The sequence below is a fragment of the Dama dama genome, chromosome 13, assembly GCF_033118175.1.
Source record: "Dama dama isolate Ldn47 chromosome 13, ASM3311817v1, whole genome shotgun sequence".
NCBI classification, from domain to species: Eukaryota; Metazoa; Chordata; class Mammalia; order Artiodactyla; family Cervidae; genus Dama; species Dama dama.
This window is the reverse complement of record NC_083693.1, coordinates 29,738,107-29,757,054: the sequence shown is the minus strand read 5'-3', so window position 1 is coordinate 29,757,054 and position 18,948 is coordinate 29,738,107. Positions and strand designations below refer to the sequence as shown.

Below are 18,948 nucleotides of genomic sequence, written 5' to 3'. Positions count from 1 at the left end.
TCACCTGGGCAAAAGAGCAGGCAGGCACTCTCCACGAGTCGCCTCAGGGGCCGTTCCCTTTTTCCTATTTCTGCTCTCTGGAAACGCATTCTATCAGAGCTGATCCTATGGGCTCTCTGAGCCTCAATTTGTGCATGTAGGGAGTAGGGGCCTCCCACTAGTAACAAGGACGAGGGAAAGAAAAGAGAAGAGAGTGGCTCTCTCCCTCATCCCACCCCTACCTCCGGGCTAAGGCCCCAGCCCGGTCCTCCCGGAAGCCCATTTCCCACCAAGCAAGGTACTGCGGACAGGAATGGGGCTCGGCCCCTTTAAATCCCGCGCGGGAACGCCCGGGGACTGGCCGCGCAGCCCCAGATCGGCCGCCGGGAATTGCCGGCCTCCGCGCGTCCTCCGGAAGCTTCCCCTCGCGCCGCCCCAGCCCCGCGTGCCCGCTCGGTTCGCCAGCCCTCGAGCGCGCCGCGGCCGTGGGGAGGATGAGCCGTATCTACCACGATAGCGCCCTCCACAACAAGGCGGTGCGCAGCGCGCGGCTGCCGGGGGCCTGGGACCCAGCCGCCCACCAGCGGTAGGCTCCGCCCGCGTCTCTCCACCGCCTCCCGGCCCGGCCTCCGTCGGCTCGCGAGCATCTGCTTTGAATCCGGGCTCCCTGATTGCGCGCGGGGGTTGGGGTGGGGGTGGGAGGAAAGGCGGGGCTCGCCGAAGACCTCGAGGGCCTCGGGATCGTCTCTCACAGTGCTCCCCTCGGAACGCACCTCGGAGACACAGATCGGCGTGACGCTCACGGACGGTCGGTCTCGACTCCCAAACGGGTCTCAAAAGGCGGTGCTTACTCACCTCCACCTTTGTCTCTACCCCGCCCCGCTGACTCCACGCGCCACCACCTGCCCTTGCCTTGTCTTCAGGCCTTTGCACAGGCTGCCCCCCAGCTCCAGCAGGACAGTGTCCTCAGGGACGGGGACAGCGGGTGGGAGTCGGCCTGGAAGGGTTGGGGGAGCGCAAGGCCTGCCCGGAGGCGTGTTGTATCAGGAGGGCCCAGCCCTGCCATTATGGACGCGGAGGTTATGAGAAAGAATGGACCATTCCATTTGCAGTGACCAAACCCAAAGAAAGGAGTTTGAGCAAACTCGGGGAGATGGTGAAGGACAGGGAAGCCTGGCGTGCTGCAGTCCATGGGGTCGCCAAAGGTCGGACACGACTTTAGCCACTGAACAACCAACAACCACCACCAAAGAATGAAGGGCTTAAGAGGGGTGGGTAGGGACAGGTAAGGTCCAGGGAGGTTTCATTTCATTCCCATCCCTTCAGTTGCCCCCACCCCTCTCCCATTTCCATGGTTCAGAAGGCGGAAGTCCCTAGGTTCTGCTTTTATGAAAACTGGAATTGGGAAGGGAGGGTCGAGTTCCTCTCAGTGAGGGACCCTGTGACCTTGGTCTTCTCAGGAAACTTCTGAGTCTGGGTTTCTCCATTCTAAAAATGGATAAGAACAGAAATATGAAAGTGCTTTAAAACGGGTGTAAAGGGAAGATACTTTATAGCAGCTTAGACCTTAGAACCCCACCCCCAAATTTGGTTAAGTAAAAAAGTAAAGTTCTTTATATTTCGTAAACGCTTAATAGTTTACAAAGCACCTTCACCGTATGTAGTCATATGTCACCTTCATAGAAGCGAGTGAGGTGGTTGTTACTCTTCTTTGGCGGATTGTAATGCCCTGCAGGTGGGGCCGTTGCACTTGTGGTTCTTTCCTGGGGACGACAGAACCAGTGAAGCCCTCATTCTCTCTCATCCTCAGGGGAGATGGCGTCCTGCTGGAGGGAGAATTGCTCGATGTATCCCGGCACAGCATCTCAGATGCCCACGGCAGGAAGGTGAGGATCTTTCCCAGGGGGCACCCTCAGGGCACTGGCTTCAGGGTTCCCACCCACCAGGGTACCTCCCTCTGCTTGGCTCTGCCAGTGCCAAGACTTGGGGTCCAGCTCTTTCCTTGTGGGGCTCACAGGACAGGTAGAGGGTTGACTGGGAGATTGGCAACCAAAAGGGGCCACGGATGGAAGGGATCAGTAGGGCTGTGCTGGGTGGCAGACAGACCAGGGTTGGGGGTGGAGGGTGGGGACTGGATTCTTGATGAGAAGACAGACCAGGCCCTAAACCAAGGGGTGTGTTTGGGGTGGGACTGGGAGGGCTGAGAGCAGGACGGGGTGAGGTCAGTGGTTCAGGACTCAAGCTGTGGGTTCTGAGTGGGCTGGAAGGACGTCTGAAGAGGTCCTGTCTCCTGATGGAACAGAACTAGAATGCGGGGAACTTCTCTGGGTAGGCAGCATGAGTGGCTCTAGGCTGAGGGCCTGGCCCCTCTGCTCTGGTCTGGTGGTTCCCACTGCTTCCAGACCTGATGAACAAGGTCAGAGCAAAGTTACCTGCCTATATACGTGCAAGGTCAACAGTGACCTTTTCCTTTGGGGTACCAGCTGTGTGGCTGGGAAATCATGTGTACCTTGAGTTGTTTGGAGTTGAATTACTTTAAATGTACTGTTGGAGTTTGCTTTCTGAAGGAGCCCTGAAGCAACTCCATTTGCAGAGTGGTGAATATCTTAGCAGGGCTTTCACATCCTTTTTTTTTTTTTTTTTTTGGTCCACGTATAGCTTATTTTGCGGGGATCTTAGTTCCCCGACCAGGGATCAAACCCGGGTTCCCTGCAGTGGAAGCACGGAGTCCTAACCACTGTGCCGCCAGGGAATTCCCTTGCTCACCTTTTAGTGTCCCTGTGTGGCTGGGTGTTCTGGAATGTTGGATTTTTATAAAGCAGGTCACCGGTGTGGACCTGGACATTCGCGTGTGCATGAGTGTGGAGCCGTGAGGTGGGAGGAGGGTTGCTGTATTCTGGGCCTCTGTTTCCAGCTCAAATGTGAAGTCTGCCTTGCTGATACCACCTGGGGCTTCAGTCCCACGTCCATGCCCTTCTCTTCTTGTCCTCTCAGCCTCCTGGTGTCACGCCCTTTATCATCCCCCATCTCAGGTATCCATGGACACACCTGGCTGGCATTCACCATTCCCTACTAGCAAGGGTTTCTTTCCTGAGCACTAGTTCTGAAAAGCTCTTTGGAAGAAAAGCTATGAGAAACGTAGACAGCGCATTAAAAAGCAAAGACATCACTATGCTGACAAAGGTCCATATTGTCAAAGCTATGGTTTTTCCAGTAGTCGTGTATGGATGTGGGAGTTGGATCTTAAAGAAGGCTGAGTGCTGAAGAACTGAGGCTTTCAAACTGTGGTGCTGAAGAAGACTCTTGAGAGTCCCTTGGACTGCAAGGAGATCAAACCAGTCAGTCCTAAAGGAAATCAACCCTGAATGTTCACTGGAAGGACTGATGTTCAAGCTGAAGCTCCATAACTTTGGCTACCTGATGCAAAGGGCCAACTCACTGGAAAAGACCCTAGTCACTGGAAAAGACCCTGATGCTGGGAAATATTGAGGGCAGGAGTAGAAGGGGGTGACAGTGTGAGATGGTTAGATAGTATCACCAACTCAATGGACATGAGTTTGAGCAAACTCTGGGAGATGGTGAAGGAAGGAAAGCCTGGTGTGCTGCAGTCCATGGGGTTACAAAGAGTCAGACACAACTTAGCAACTGAACAACAAGTTCTGAATCTGTATCCTTCCCCACTTCCAAATAACCCCACCCAGATGTATTGACCGATTTATCTCCTTGATCTCTAGACCTGAGCTCAGCAAGTTCCAGAGGCCTGCAGCTACCTGGAGCCAGTTTCTCACCCACACCCCTCGTGAACCCTCAGCTTCCAGCTCAGCATTAGTTTCAGGCCAGGAGATGCTTTGCTTCACCCTCCCTTCCTTAGCATGTGGGTCAGCAGAATGAGCACCCCAGTCTATAACCCCAGCCAGCCTTCCCAGCAGAGCCCAGCAGGAGCTGATGTGGGGCTGGACTGCCCCAGCTGTCCTCTGCAGGCAGGGTGTTCTCCAGTCCCTCTCCAAACCTTCCGCCTCCTCATTCCTTGTTCCTAATGACAATCACTGTATGCCCGCGACCACCAGCCTGCAAGCCTCCAGTCTCTTCCCCCGGTCCCCCAAGTGAGTAATGCTTGGTCCTACCGGTTTCCTACCTTGACCATGTCACACCCTGCCTTCCATGTCCCCACATGGGCCCTTAGGAACTCAGCCTGTCCTGATTAAACCTTGCAGCTCCTCTCCTGCCTTCTGGCTGCACCTGGCGCCCATCCCTGCCCTGCAGCCTGCTGGTCTCCTGAAAGACATTTGTCATAGTCTAGGTGCTGTTCAGAAACCTTTCAGGATTCCCTCTGGTCCGCCATGTAAAACCCAAATTCCAGATGCCAACTCAAGGCCTATCTTACATCATCCCCCATGTGCTTCTGCTGCTCAGACTCCCATGAGGCTTCCAAGGCCCCTCCATTGTTCAGACGTCCACGTGGATGTTTACTTTTGTTTTCTGTACCTGTCCAGGCCTTTAAAATCCTTCCTACACCCTTCCTCGCACAGTTGCAGGTTTCTCCACCCCATGAGAACTTGCTCCCTGTTTGTCCCAGGTGGTGGGTTCCTCTTCTTCAATCTCTAGTTTTTGTTTTGGATTATAGTGTTTATTTAAAATTTTCTTGATGTATATTTGACTTACAATGTTGTTGTCTCCTGTTTTGATTAGGACAGCTGGCAGACAGCATGTATCACACACTTCATGTTTACACTGTGCTTGCTCCTCTGTTCTATCTTGAATCTTTACAACATGTCTGAAAGTAGACCTCACGTTGTCTCCAGGCAACAGGGGAAACTGAGGCTAAGCGTCACATGCTGCTGCAGAGCCCACATTTGTTGGAAGGGGAACAGTGGCAGTCCTCACTCAGAACTCCATTTCAGAGCCCTTTTCGTGGCATCTTGGCTGCTACTACTCCTGCTTCGTGGTATTTGGGGTCCATGGGTTATGGTTTTCTATTCTTTCTGGCTCTGACCGTGTGGAGGCTGTGGGGTTGGGCTCAGAACCTGCCCTCTCATGGACGTGTAGCCATGGTTCATCACGTGTGGCACATGCTCTACTAAACATATGAATGAATGAATGAATGAATATTGGGAGTGGGGGCCCTTTGGCCAACTTGAATACCTTTTGGAGTCAAGGTGGGATTCTAGGGTAGAGAGTGAGGCTGGGGGGTTGCAGCCGGAGCATGTGGGGAGTGTGTGCATTGTGGGGTGAAGGGAGTGAACAGCCCCTCACTCTCTCTGCTTGGCCCCAGGAGTGCTACTACGTGCTGTATATCCGGCCAAGTCGCATCCATCGCCGTAAGTTCGACCCCAAGGGAAACGAAATTGAGCCCAACTTCAGCGCCACCAGGAAGGTGAACACGGGCTTCCTCATGTCCTCTTACAGTAGGTACCCCCTGCCCTTCCTCCCCTGGGGGTCCTACACTGTGGCCTTCCTTTGCCTCCAGAGGTCTCTTAGGTGCCAGAAGTGTCTTCTCAGCATGATTGAAGTCGGCGTCTGGTCTGAGGGCCATCTGGCTGAACTCTTCCTGCCCTCCGTTCACTCAGAGGGTCCCCAGTGCCCCACCTCAGTGCTGAGGGCCTGGTGCCTTCCCAGTGTCTCCTGTCTCCTGCAGTCTGGTGGGATCATTCTCCCCACCCCCAAGCTGAGATCAGCAGATTTGGGACTTCCAGGGTAGGCAGTGAGAGGCTGTTGGAACCCTGGCTGAGCCCCTGTGCTCTGCCCAGGCCAGTAGAGAATCTGAGAACCATCCAAGTTTGCTGCTGGTTCCAGCAGACCCCATCCCAGCCAGGGGAGACCTCTGCCTGGTCCCTGGGATGGCAGAATTGTGTGAAGGGCTTGAATCCTGCCTCGTCCGCCGACTAGCTGTGTAACCTTGGGCAAATTACTTAACCTGTCTAAACCCTAGTTTTCTCATTTGTAAATAGGGACAGTAAAAACACTGACGCCTGCTGAGGGTTTGCAGTGCTGGGCCTCATGCTAAGCATTTTATACACACTAGATCTTTCTTTTATACCTCGTGTCAGTCCCATTGGGTAGGTACCATGTTTCACCCTATTTGTCAGGCACAGAGAGGTTAAGTAGCTTGCCTCTGGTCACACAGCATGTAAAGCAGAGGTGCGCCAGGCAGCCTGGCTCCAGAGCCCTTACCCATAATCCTCTGCATGCGCTCCTTAATGAGCAGGGGCAGGATGGGAGTGCGGGTGTTTGTGAGCAGGTACAACAGTCAGCCCTCAGCTGGCTTCTAAAGAGCCCTCCCAGAGTGCTTGCTGTTAAGTGGTAATGACCACCTCGTGCTGGTGGAAGCCCAGGGGGACGGCTGGCAGAGAGCATTTATCGCACACTTCACATTTACACTGCAGAGGTGGAAGCCAAGGGTGACTCGGATAGACTGACGCTCGAGGTGCTGAAGGGGCTGGTGAATAAGCCGGAGCTGCTCGCGCTGACAGACAGCCTCACCCCCGCTGAGACAGTGGCCTTCTGGATGCCCGAGTCAGAGATGGAGGCCATGGAGCTCGAACTCGGGGCTGGGGTACGGCTGAAAACTCGAGGCGACAGCCCCTTCCTGGGTGAGCAGTGCAGCCCTCGCTGTGGCCTGATGCCCCTGTATGGCCTGTGGGGGCTCCTGGCTTCCTGCCTGAGGGTCCCCCACCCCTCCTGCTTAGGGCTCATGGAGCAGGTCAGGTCCGGCCTCCCTGCAGACATGACTTCTTGAGATTGATCCTCAGTTCCCTGGACAAGTGGCCTGGGGGACAACAGCCTGGACGTTCTGGATCCTGGGGTGCTGCTCAATCCTCTGGTTCCTGTGGGTGACCTCTCCTATCTGGGGTCCCCTCCACGGGCTCCCTGAGCAACCTCAAGCCTAGAGGACCCCAGCAGAAGGGCCGGGCCCCGCTAGGTTTCCACCACATGGAGAGAGGCAAGACAGAATGAGGGAATTCTGAGGGAAAGGAGGAGAGTATGAGGGAATTCTGAATTTCTGCTTTCAGATTCATTAGCCAAACTTGAGGCTGGAACAGTGACCAAGTGTAATTTCGCTGGAGACAGGAAGACGGGAGCATCCTGGACGGACAACATCATGGCCCAAAAGTCTTCGGGAGTGGCTGCAGGCGAGACCCGAGAGCAGGGGGATGGCGCAGAGGATGAGGAGTGGGTAGGTCCAGGGAGATGACCGTGGACCAGGCGTTGGTGTGGTTTATCTCTTGGCAGGAGTTTTGTATGGACTGGTTGTGGCTGGGTGGTAGGAGAAAGAGACAGCAACTTAACTTTACTCCCAGCTTTGGTGGAATTCCTGAGTGTGAGCCTGATGAAAAGCCCCTCAAGGTATGAAGGGACCTTTCTTCCTGGTGGGCCTGAACTGTGCCAATCAACAAGAGAGCCCCACAGATTTATAAAAGTAAGGGACAGAAAAAGGGAGCGCAGAGGGGAACCAAGGAGACTTAATGCCAGGAAGGCTCCAAACATTTCCACTTCAAGTGAATACATTAGCCGTGTTGAGCCGCTGAATGAACATTTCCCCCCAACTCTGTTCTGGGCTTCCTGCCCAGAGTGGCTGGAAGATGGCTGACTTGGACCTTAAAAGCTTTTTTGGCTCAAAGGTCAGCCCCCTAGTTGATCCTCAACCGATGCACAGTTGATTTGGTTTTTTGAGCTGTATTTCACCCAAAGATTTGAATTGGTGTCAAAAGACTCCCAAATTGAACATTTAAAATCAAGTCTCAGAAAAACGGGCTATCTAGCTGATGAAGTGAAGACATTAGCCAGAGAAAACAGGGGCAGATAGAGAAAATGGATTCCCTTTTGTCTTAATAAAGTGAGTCTTGGACTATCAAATAATGGGAATTGCCAAGCTGGCTCCTTGGGCCAGTGCTAATGAGATGAGGCCAAGGCAGGTAGCCGAGGGCTTGACCAGTACCACTCGATAGAACACTTGTTTGATGACAATAGAAGACGTTTATGAAATATACTGTTCATCTCTCTTTACCTCTAGGATGACTGAGGTCAAGGAGAGATGGGGTACCTCCAGGACCCACTGGCACCATTGAGCATTTCTTCCATCAACTTTCACTCTGGAGCTCAGGGGACCAGGTCCACCAAACCTTACCTGGTTCTTCCCTACAGCCGCCGTGAAATATACTCTTCGAACAAGCTCTGCTAAAATCAAATCTCAGGCCCCGATGTTAACCGTGGGGCGCGAGGCTGTGGCTCGTGTAGGGTCCCTCCCTGGATGTGAGTCTAGCCTTCCCCAGACATTTTCATGGTGGCCCTTGCCCTGAGTGGCAGCCTTGTTTGTGGAGGCAGGCACAGGGCGAGCCCCCCCTGGGGCAATCAGAAGACCTGGACTTGCTGCAGAACTGGGGGGAATCCCTCATCTGTACGCAGAATGGCTCCGAGAAGTTAGCGGGGCCTCCTCCTTCTGTCCTATTTCCTGCTTTCCTCCTGCAGCTGCCCTCCTCCCCAGTCCTCTGTGTTGGGGGCCTCTGCCCTCCTGCTCAAGCCTCCTCTTCCCTCCTGCCGTTCTCGGCCCCCAGAACTGCCAGTTCTTTTTCTTCCTCTGGTTCTCTGCTACCTTGGGGGTTCCTGTCTCCCGACCTCCCTTGGCTGTTTTCCTGGGGATGATCTTTTTACAGAGGCTGAGCTCGTTCATAGGTATGGCCAGCTGGTCTCCTTCTCTCTGACTCCCTCCACCAGGCCACAGGCCACATTTTGGATAACCCCTTTTTTTCTTGTTTTGTACCTTGAGAATTTTTTATGAATGAGTAAAATTTAAGGAAAGGATTCCTCTACACTGACTGTTTTATTATTAGGTATAAACTGAGCAACCTCCCTATAAGACAGCCATATCTTTTTTTTTTTTTTTTTTGGCCACACCACGTAGCATGTGGGATCTTAGTGTCCCAACCAGGGATCGAACCAGCATCCTCTGCATTGGAAGCTCAGAGTCTTAACCACTGGACCATCAGAGAAGTTCTAAAAGCCATACGCTTTTGATCATGATTATCTTGTGGGGTAATGTGCCCACATCCACATCGATGAAGAGATCAGGTGTTGAAATCTACATATCCTAAGAATGGGTAGGGACTTAGAATGTAGATCCTGCTTGCCTCAGGGAAAAGGGGGTGACGGTAAACTAACGCAGTCCCCTAATGGGTCAAACACAACACTAGATGCTTTCCATGATGATAATTATAGTCACTGACTGCAGAGGGCCTCTTGGTTCTAGTACTTGTGCCAAGCACTTGCAGTGTTTTACTTGTTTTACCATCCCAAGAGGCACAAGTGATTATTATCTCCATTTTTTTTCCATATGGTTTTCATGGTTGAGGTCCCAGCATGTATTATCATGGTTCAACCTGTCATTTGCCTTCCTGTATATCTGAGCCTGGGCTCAACAATATGGCTGTGAGGCTTGGGATTAACACTTCATTTAGACTGACCGAAGTTACAGGTGGCTGGAGCGCTCCTGGGTCTCTTCTGTTCTTGCTGCCCTTGTCTCAGTTCACAGCTTGTTCTCTCATTCCGGCTACTGTAGAAGCTGCTTCCCTAGTGTCCTGTGCCTGAATGGGGCTGGCTCACCATTGAGCATGCTGAGACCTCAAGCATGCAGTGGCCAGGGAGGGCTTGAACAGGAGGAGGACTGGGGACACTGACTTGGGGAGAGGCACCCAGGGAGGGCATCCTGCTGCCCAAAGGGTAGGGCAAGCTTCTGTGGGCGGGCCACCATCCTAAAGAAGCAGGCACAGTGGGTCAATCGGGGAAGCCGGGGGCAACAGCTAGGCTCCAGGGTCTCAGCAGGTTGGGGACAGGCTCCTGGAAGGAAAAGGCCATCATGGCTGGAGCTCTGAGAGTGATGGGAGTGGAAATGCGTTGGAGGAGAGGCTGAAGGTCAGGCATGGCATCTTCAGCATGTTAAGTGTTGATGTTTTGGGACTTTATCCTTAATATCTTGGAAGCCAGTGATTCCAGGGAGAGTAATATAATCTGATTTGTATATTTCAAAGATTGCTTGACTGCAGAGGAACTGAAGGGAATGAGCCCAGATAGGAGTTTGCTGCCGTGGTGGGGGTGAGAGCCTAGAGTGATCTGGTCTATAGCAGCAGCAGGGGAGATGGGAAGATATTTAGGCAGGCAGGTGGAAAGGGACTTTGCAGCAAGAGAGGAGGGCCTACAAAGCCATGGAGATAGGGGAGTGGCCTGACCTTCGAATATACAATCTCTGTACATGGTTACTGCACTATTATACCAACACATAAAATTTGGTAATCCTTTTTCAACTGATGTTATATAACCATTGTCTATATCTATATTGTTACATAGTCTTCATACCATTGTTTTTAAGATTGATTGCCTTAATGAAGAGCCCCTGGAGGAGGTCATGGCAACCCACTCCAGTATTCTTGCCTGGAGAATCTTAGGGACAGAGGAGCCTGGACAGGACTGAAGCAGCTAAACAGCAGAAGCAGCCTTAATAGTTCTGTCATTTTCCAAAATTTGGGTAATTAACTGATCCCTATTTGGAGCTGTGTCAAAAACTATTTTAAGCTACATAGTTCTCTCACCTGCCTACCCCTCCCCCCTGACTATATTTTGGGGGTTATTTCCTTAGGGATGGATTCCCAGGAGTTAGATTACTGGAAATCGAGGAATTCTTTGTAAAGATCTTGTCATATTGCCAGATTGCTTTACTAAATTATCTCACCAGCAAGGCAGAAAAGGACTATTTTCATGCTACTCTTGGCAGATTTGGATGTGATAATATTTTAACAATTGATATTGACAAGGTGAAAATAATACTTTAATTTTAAAGTTAATACTTTAATTAGCCTTTCCCCCCATTAATAGTGAGCTTAAATGTATTTTTCATCTTTGTTTCCTAGATGTATATCCTTGTTTGTTATTCAGTCCCTTTGCCCATTTATTACTGAGGGGGAAGGTCTTTTGGGTTGGTCAGTTATATTTTAAATATAACCATTTTCCATATTTTAAAAACTTTTCTATTAAAAAATTGATTTACAAACATAAAAATTTTATATGTTAATAGCTATGCTGATGCTGCTGTTTAGTTGCTAAGTCATGTCCAACTCTCTTCGACCTCATGGATTGTAGTCCGCCAGGCTCCTTTGTCCATGGAATTTCCCAGGCAAGAATATTGGAGTGGATTGCCATTTTTAGCCCCCAGGGCATCTTCCCCACCCAGGGATCAAACCTGCCTCTCCTGCTTGGCAGGTGGATTCTTAACCATTGAGCCACCAGGCAAGCCCTTTGGGGTATATACTTACAGTCTTTTACAAAAAGTACGGTGTCCCTGTATATACTTCGTGTAATCTTTCCACTTACAGCTATAACATGAACATTTCCGTAGACCATAAACCTTTCACAACATGATTTTTTATAACTTTAATATTTCTCATATGCACGTGGATCAATGCATTTAACCAATTTTTCATTTGAATAATGAGTTGTTGCTTCCCATTTCCCCAGAAATAAGACTGCTGAGATGCACGTTCCTGAGGCTAAATCTTTTCACACATCCACAGTCGTTGTATTATAAATTCTAAGCTGCAAATGCTGGGTCTAATGTTCAATATATTTTAAAGGCTTTTTTATACATATCGTCAACTGTCCTTTGGGCAGGTAATTCCCATTTGCAGCTCTATCTGCAATATAAGGACGTGCTCCACTCACCCCCCACTAAGGTATTAAAATACAAACCCTACCAATTTGGGGTCGCAGGTACCTTTTAAAAGGAATTGCATTAAAGATCCCTTAATTCCACCATTCGCTATCTACCATGGAGAGACAGCCCTTTTGCACGAGGAGGCACATATATAATTCACTACGGCACTGTTTGTAATACTAAAAAGTAAAGATGTTCCCTAATTTTCGGAACGTTCTGCAGTGTCAAGCGAAAGGCATGACCGCGTGTGTTAACGCAGACCACGATAAAGGGAGGTCTTCACCTGGGAGCGCGGCTGCTTTTGCGGTTTCTGCTTCTCCATCCCATCCTTTTCCGACGGGCTCGGCTTTGCGCGGGGCCGGGATTCTACGGAAAGCAGTCGTTCTAGACAAAGGGCAGACAGCCGGGTTCGTGTCCTGGCCAGGCCCTGAGTGGGCAACCAACGCCAGCCGAGATGACGGCCTTCCCCAACCTCAGTGTCCGCAGCAGCCTTTACCTCGCCAGCCAGCCACCCATCCTACAGAGCTTTCCTCCAAGGCTTGCCGGGAAGCCGGACTTTTCGTGGTCAGGCCTCTGGGCGCCAGGACATGTTTCCGGGGACCACTCTCAGCAGCGCACCAGCCGGAAGCGTCCTTGTTGTGGCGGAAGGAGAGGCTCTCTGGAAGCAGACGGTGGTGAAAGGAGCGTGGCAGGCAAAGATGATTCAGGCGATTCTGGTTTTCAATAACCACGGGAAGCCGCGGCTGGTCCGCTTCTACCAGCGTTTCGTGAGTGCGCAGCTTCGTCACGTCTTTTCAGGGCGCCTGCGCCCCCTTCCCTTTCTTTGGGCCGTACGGCGCACGCTGGCAGCGCCCGCTGACCTCGGGGTCCGGCAGCATGAGTGACCCCAGACTCAGCCTTCTGAAGACGGGAAGTCCCGGAAGGACTCTTCCAGTCTCAGGCCTTGGGTCCCACGCGACTCTTCACCGGCTCTTTCCTCCCTCTTCCTGGACCCCGGCATTTCTGTGCCATTCTGGGACACTTCTCCCAGAGTCTCCGGGCACTTTAAATGGTGGTGGGGGTGTGCCTCCTTGACAGCTTGAACGAAGTCTTACTAATCTTGTTGGTCGCTAAACGACCTGTTTCCCGAGGAGGAAGAAATACACAGCTTTTTAATGGTTTTGCTTTAGCCAGAGGATTTGAAAAATGCTTTCTTGGAATTGTTTTACTTCAGTGTAGGCTAGGAGTGCCCAGGGACTAGACATCTTTTATCCTGTAGCATTGAAGAAAGTTTCAAAGTGGGAAATATTGAGAAATTATAAATCTTGCCGCGTGAGGGCTCAGTGAGTGATAATGCAAGTTCGAATTTTACAAAGACGTTCCTCTGAAAAAATAAGCATCATTATTTGCCTCCTGCATCCCGACGTTTTATTTCTTCGTGGCTAGGTTTCAAAATGTTACATACATAATTGGTGGACTGAGAAAACCATAAAGGGGAAAGTGTCAGAAAGTTCAGGCCTCAGCAGCACCGTTTTTTTTTTTTTAACCCTTATGTTAATAAACCTCTTTCAGACTTTATTTCCTCTTGTTAAATAGAATGAATAGAAATGAAATTTTGGGGGGTACCTTTTAAATAGAATTTTTAGCTTGGTTACATTTTATTAAATCATATCGATTTATATTAACATTCAGTGACACTATTCAGTTTGCATTTGTGTGTGAATTTTTCTCAGGTTTTTAAAAGTGGTATTGTGATATGTTACATACCATACAGTTCACCTTTTAAAAATATACAGTGGAATGGTTTTTAGTACTTTAAAAGTTATGCAACCATCACCACAATTTCAGAATATTTTTATTATCCCCAAAAGAATTCTACCCATTAGCAATTATTCTGTATTTCCTCCTCAGTTCCCCTAGTCTTAGGCAACCAATGATCCATTTTCTCTGTTAATTTGTCTGTTCTGGACATTTCATGTAAAATGGAGTCATACAATATGTGGTCTTTTATTACTGACTTCTTTCTTTTAGTATAACGTTTTCAGGGTTCATCCATGTTGTAGTGTTACTAGTTCTTTATTCCTTTTTATTGCCAAGTTACATTCCATAGATAGGTTTCCCCTGTGGTGCTAGTGATAAAGAACCTGCTTGCCGATGCAGGAGACATAAGAGACCTGGGTTCAGTGACTGGGTGGGGCAGATCCCCTGGAGGAGGAAATGGCAACCCACTCCAGTATTCTTGCCTGGAGAATCCCATGGACAGAGGAACCTGGTGGGCTATAGTCCCCAGGGTAGTAATGAGTCAGACGCTAGTAAAGTGACTTGGCACATAATCCATTGAGTGGATCTATCACATTTTGATTACCCATTCATCAGATGCTGTTTCTACCCCTGGCTCTTGTGAATAATGCAGCTATAAACATTCCTGTATAAGCTTTTTGTGTGAGTGTGTATTTTCATTTCTCTTGGGTATGTATCTCGGAGTAGAATTGCTGAGTCACATAGTGACTTTGTAGTTGTCGTTTGGATGAACTGCCAAACTGGTTTCTAAAGTGGCTATGCCATTTTACATTCCTATCAACAGTATATAAGAAATACAGCTTGGAACTTCCCTGATGGTCCAGAGGTTGAGAATCCACCTTCCAATGCAGGGGACTCAGGTTGAATCCTTGATTGGGGATCTAAGATCCCATGTGCCCTGGGGCAACTAAGCCAATCCCGCAACTACTGAGCCTGTGTGCTGCGACTAAGACTCAACGCAGCCAAAAATAAACATTTTTTTAAATTCTAATTTTTCTACCTCTCTGTCAACATTTTCTATTATCTTTTTGATTAAAGATATTTTAGTAGGTGTTAAGTGGATTCTTCTTGTGGTTTTGCTTTTTTCCTAATGACTGATTTTTTCATGCCCTTACTGACATCTGTATATCTTCTCTGGAGAGCGTAGGATTTTTAAGAACTAAATTAGCTCCTGAGTGAAAATAACCTTGGAAACTGCAGAGTCCTAAAAGATATGAGGGATTATGAAAATCACTGAGAGATGTAAGCAATTGGTAATTCACTATTTTGTTGAATTAGAAATTAGGTAGCCTCACCATTTCATACTATTTACCCACCGACTACCATCACTTCCTGGTAAAGTCAGATAAAAGGCTTTAGTTTTCAAGATTTTTTTTTTGGTTTAAAAATGCCGGTGCTTAGCATGATTTGTATTTCTGGGTACACAGAGTTAAGCCTTTACAACATCCTGGCGTCTATAAACTTTGTGAGTTCTTTTAAATGGAAACCAGAAAATAGTGATTGATTTCCTTAAACTTACAGTGACCAGTTATTAGCAAGTTTTTATTATTCATCCATTCATTAAATATGGAGAGCCACTGTGTACCTGTGTAAGTCAAAGTTGTGAAAAGTACTTGCTCCACAATGATGTTTTTCCTCTTTTTTCTTCTGTTTCTTTTAGATAACCACTTCTAGCCTAAATTCAGTGCTATATAGGGAAAGGGGTTAATGTTACTTGAGTTTATTTTCTGACTCTGAGGGTAAGTCCAGTCTGAGGGTTTTCTTAAGCTTTGCTGCTCAAAATGGTTCTCAGATCAGTAACGTTCTTATTACCTGGAAAATTGTTAGAACTGCAGTCTCAGGACCTACCCCAGACCTACTAAATTAGTCTGCATTTTAACAGTATTTCCAGGTGATTCATTATTCAAACTCACTGAGTTGTTGTTGTTGTTGTTGCTTTTTTTTGGCTGAGACATCTCACTTGAGGTATCTTACTGCTCCCGCCAGAGACTGAACCTGTGTCCTTAGCAGTGAAAGCGCAGAGTCCTAACCATTGGACCGCTGGGGAAAGCCCATTATACATTGAGATTTGAGAGCACTGGTCTAGGGCTTTTAATTACTTTTTTCTTTTTGGCCAAGAGACATGTGGGATCTTAGTTCCCTAACCAGGGATTTGAATTCACACCTCTAGCAGTGGAAGTGCAGAGTCTTAACCACAAGACTGCCAGGGAAGTCCCTGTTTTTGTTTTAATGACTGATTTCTCCCTCTCCATATCCTTTTTTTTTTTAAACATACTTAATATGAACCTCATATGTATAAATAGAAATTAAATGTGGGTCATCAAGAGATCCCATCACATTTGAGCTTTCTGGTGTGTAGTAAGTGAATAATAAGTGAAAAAAGGTATTTATAGATCTGCAATTGTTCAAGATTCAAATCTCTCAATAGAATATTTTCAGCTTTCTCAATAGTACTTTGTTGGTCACACAGCATCTTATATATAATGTCTGTATTACTGGTGCTCAGTTCAGTTCAGTCACTCAGTTGTTTCCGACTGCAACCCCATGGACTACAGCACGCCAGCCTTCCCTGTCCATCACCAGCTCAGAGCTTGCTCAAATTCATGCCCATCAAGTCGGTGATGCCATCCAACCATCTCATCCTCTGTCGTCCCCTTCTCCTCCTGCCTTCAGTCTTTCCCAGCATCAGGGTCTTTTCCAGTGAGTCAGTTCTTTGCATCAGGTGGCCAAAGTATTGGAGTTTCAGCTTCAGCATCAGTCCTTTCACTGAATATTCAGGACTGATTTCCTTCAGGATTGACAGATCTGATCTCCTTGCGGTCCAAGGGACTCTCATGCAGGTTTTTAAAACATGTACATGATTACATCTTGACTTCCTTACAGTGGTAGATCTATTGACATATGTTATTTGTCCTGGCATAGATGTTTTCTAGGGTAATATAAAATATTTCAGGACTGTGCCTTCTAGGTATTTTTAACCTTTTATGTGAATTCTTTGACCTTGTATGAGAAATATCAGCTCACCTAGCAGGACAGTAATGGTTAGGGACTAGATATCTAGGTAAATATACCCTATTTTATTTCCTGTAACAGAGCCTTTTCCATTTTCTGTAGATTCTCCTTTTATTTTTTCCTCTACTCATCATTTCTGTCCTTTCAGGAAACTGGTACCAAATGTTCAGATCATTCCTATTTGGAAGCACTTGGCTTCCTGTCTGTCCTCTTTGATGGGATGTAGTTTTTCAGGCTTTTCCACTGACTCAGTTTATTTCTTTTATTCCATAGCCAGAAGAAATTCAGCAGCAGATTGTTCGAGAGACCTTTCATTTAGTTCTCAAACGGGATGACAACATCTGTAACTTCTTGGAGGGTGGGAGGTAAATCATCAGTTTTCTCCCCATATATCCACTTTTGGGTGCCCGTCATCATGCCATTATTGCTTCCTCAGGCAGTGCTTAAGTGTTGGGTGAGTATCTGATGCAGTTGAGCTGAGCTAAGCATAGTCTGCTCAGGGAGAGACTCCGCTCTGTTTGGGAAGCTATTAAATGATTGTGCTTCAGATATTTAAATGTTTGGTTCCTGGGAGGATGGGTAGAAGAAAAAATGAAGTAAAATGGCTTTAAGCACCTCTGCCAAATTTGGTTGCCCTTCACCTGGTGGAAATGGCCTATTGTTTGGCCTACCCTCCCTCTTTCTTTTGGGCCCATTTTCATTCCTTGGCACAGAGTTTGTCTTTGATATGTTCAATTCAAATACAAGCTTTTAAATGTTTCCTATCTTCTGCAGTTTGATTGGTGGCTCTGACTACAAACTGATTTATCGGCATTATGCTACCCTTTACTTTGTATTTTGTGTGGATTCCTCAGAGAGTGAACTTGGGATCTTGGACCTCATCCAGGTATGTGTAGCACATAATGATAGTAGCCACTTCAGAGAGTTTGGTATGGATTTTTAGTAGCTAAAAATCTGTAGTAGCTAAAAATTTTTGATCTGTATGTAGATCCTTTAGTCAGTCCTTTATTGATACTGGTAAACATTGCTGCATGTCCACCAGGTGGTGCTATGAGAAAGCTCCTTAGCAACCCTCAACCATTCTTAGCGCTTTTAGGTTCTTTGCTTCTCCAGCTCTCTCACTGCCCTTGGTTTTCTTATGAGTCTGACACCAATTCCTATATGTATACTCCCCCCACCCCGCACCTGAAGCAGGTAACTCAGTTCTCCATGGACACTCACCAGGGGTCCCACAAATTTACTCAATTCTGACACTTATCTCCCTGAAGGTGGATACCGATGTCAGGTCCGGGTTGTCTGTCACCTGTGCATTTGACTGACAGCCTGTAGATTGAATATGCCCAAGATTGCCTCCCCACATGATTTCCTCCTCAGGTTCAGTTAATTTGCTAGAGTGGCTCACAGAACTTTATAGAGAAACATTTTACTCTCTACTAGCTTACTGTGAAAGGATATAACTTAGGAACAGTCAGATGGAAGAGATGCATAGTACAAGGTAGGGGAAAAGGGCATGGAGCTTCTGTGCCCTCTCCTGGCACGCCACTCTCCTCAAATCTCCACGTTTACTCACCTAGAAGCTCTCTGAAACCTGTCCCTTCTGGTTTTATGGAGGCCTCTTTACATAGACATGATTGATTGAGTCATTGCCCATTGGTGATTGATTGAGTCTGCATCCCCTCTCCCCTCCCAGAGATCAGTAAGTGGGACTCAAAGTTTCCAGTCATACAGTTGGTTCCCATGGCAACCAGCCCCCATTCTTTGGTGCTTTCCAAAAGTTAACCTTATTAGCAGAACAAGACAACCCTGTCACTTTGGAAATTCCAAGGTTTTTAGGAGCCAGCAACAAGGATGGATACCAAATACTTGTCATTATAAATTATACTATCATGTCATGTTTTGAAATTTTTTTTCAAGTATCAAACTAAATGATATTTTAAAATACATACTTTATATTTTCACTTGTAATTCTAGCCTGAAACAAAGGAACTTGATATTTTGTCTACTATGTACAGTCTTGACATAGGTAAACATGATATTTTAGGCTTTTTGAAATTTAGAAATGGCTTACAGATTTGTTTTCGTTACTTTCATAGAAATTGAGGTATGTGGGACCCTGTACTCGGAACCATTAATTAGGACAATTCCATTATTTGGTATATTATATTCTAGATAGACTTTGTGTGACTTCAACAAGTCACTTAAGTTGAAAGCACTCAAAAAGAGCTTGTGTAAAACCTAATAACACCAATTATAGAAAACTCTAGCTATAAAATATAAACTTTACTTATTTACAACTGTATTTTGTTTTGTTAAGAAAAAATTAAAGAAGCTAAATTTAATAAACTTTAGGATAAAGAAATGGAAATTTTGAGTGTGTATTTTTATTTTACATATACTATTCTCTTCCAAAAGGTTATATTCTTGGATATAGCAACTTTTCATTTTATTTATATATTTTACCCATTCACATCGAGAAAATG

At 47.4% G+C, this 18,948-nt stretch overlaps 2 protein-coding genes across 3 annotated transcripts in view; both read left to right on the top strand.

Annotated features, from left to right (window-relative positions):
* Positions 1-329: 329 nt before the first annotated feature.
* ARPIN (actin related protein 2/3 complex inhibitor) lies at positions 330-8,778 on the top strand. Of its 2 annotated transcripts, none has more exons than XM_061158703.1 (6): positions 330-565; positions 1,790-1,865; positions 5,252-5,384; positions 6,363-6,569; positions 6,990-7,153; positions 7,991-8,778. In XM_061158703.1, exons 1-6 carry the CDS (start codon positions 474-476, stop codon positions 7,997-7,999), a joined length of 681 nt encoding a protein of 226 aa, XP_061014686.1. In that variant the 5' UTR covers positions 330-473; the 3' UTR covers positions 8,000-8,778. The 2 variants fall into 2 exon arrangements, with proteins under 2 accessions (XP_061014686.1, XP_061014685.1); XM_061158702.1 differs by lacking the exon at positions 330-565 and adding an exon at positions 651-787.
* A 3,134-nt stretch (positions 8,779-11,912) lies between these two features.
* The window catches only part of AP3S2 (adaptor related protein complex 3 subunit sigma 2), a 42,693-nt gene continuing 35,657 nt past the window's right edge, over positions 11,913-18,948 (top strand). Inside the window, exons 1-3 of the mRNA XM_061158701.1 lie at positions 11,913-12,444; positions 16,742-16,833; positions 17,243-17,354. Of these exons, the coding sequence (XP_061014684.1) occupies positions 12,265-12,444; positions 16,742-16,833; positions 17,243-17,354 (384 nt within the window). The 5' untranslated portion in view covers positions 11,913-12,264. The remainder of the gene's footprint in view (positions 12,445-16,741; positions 16,834-17,242; positions 17,355-18,948) is intronic.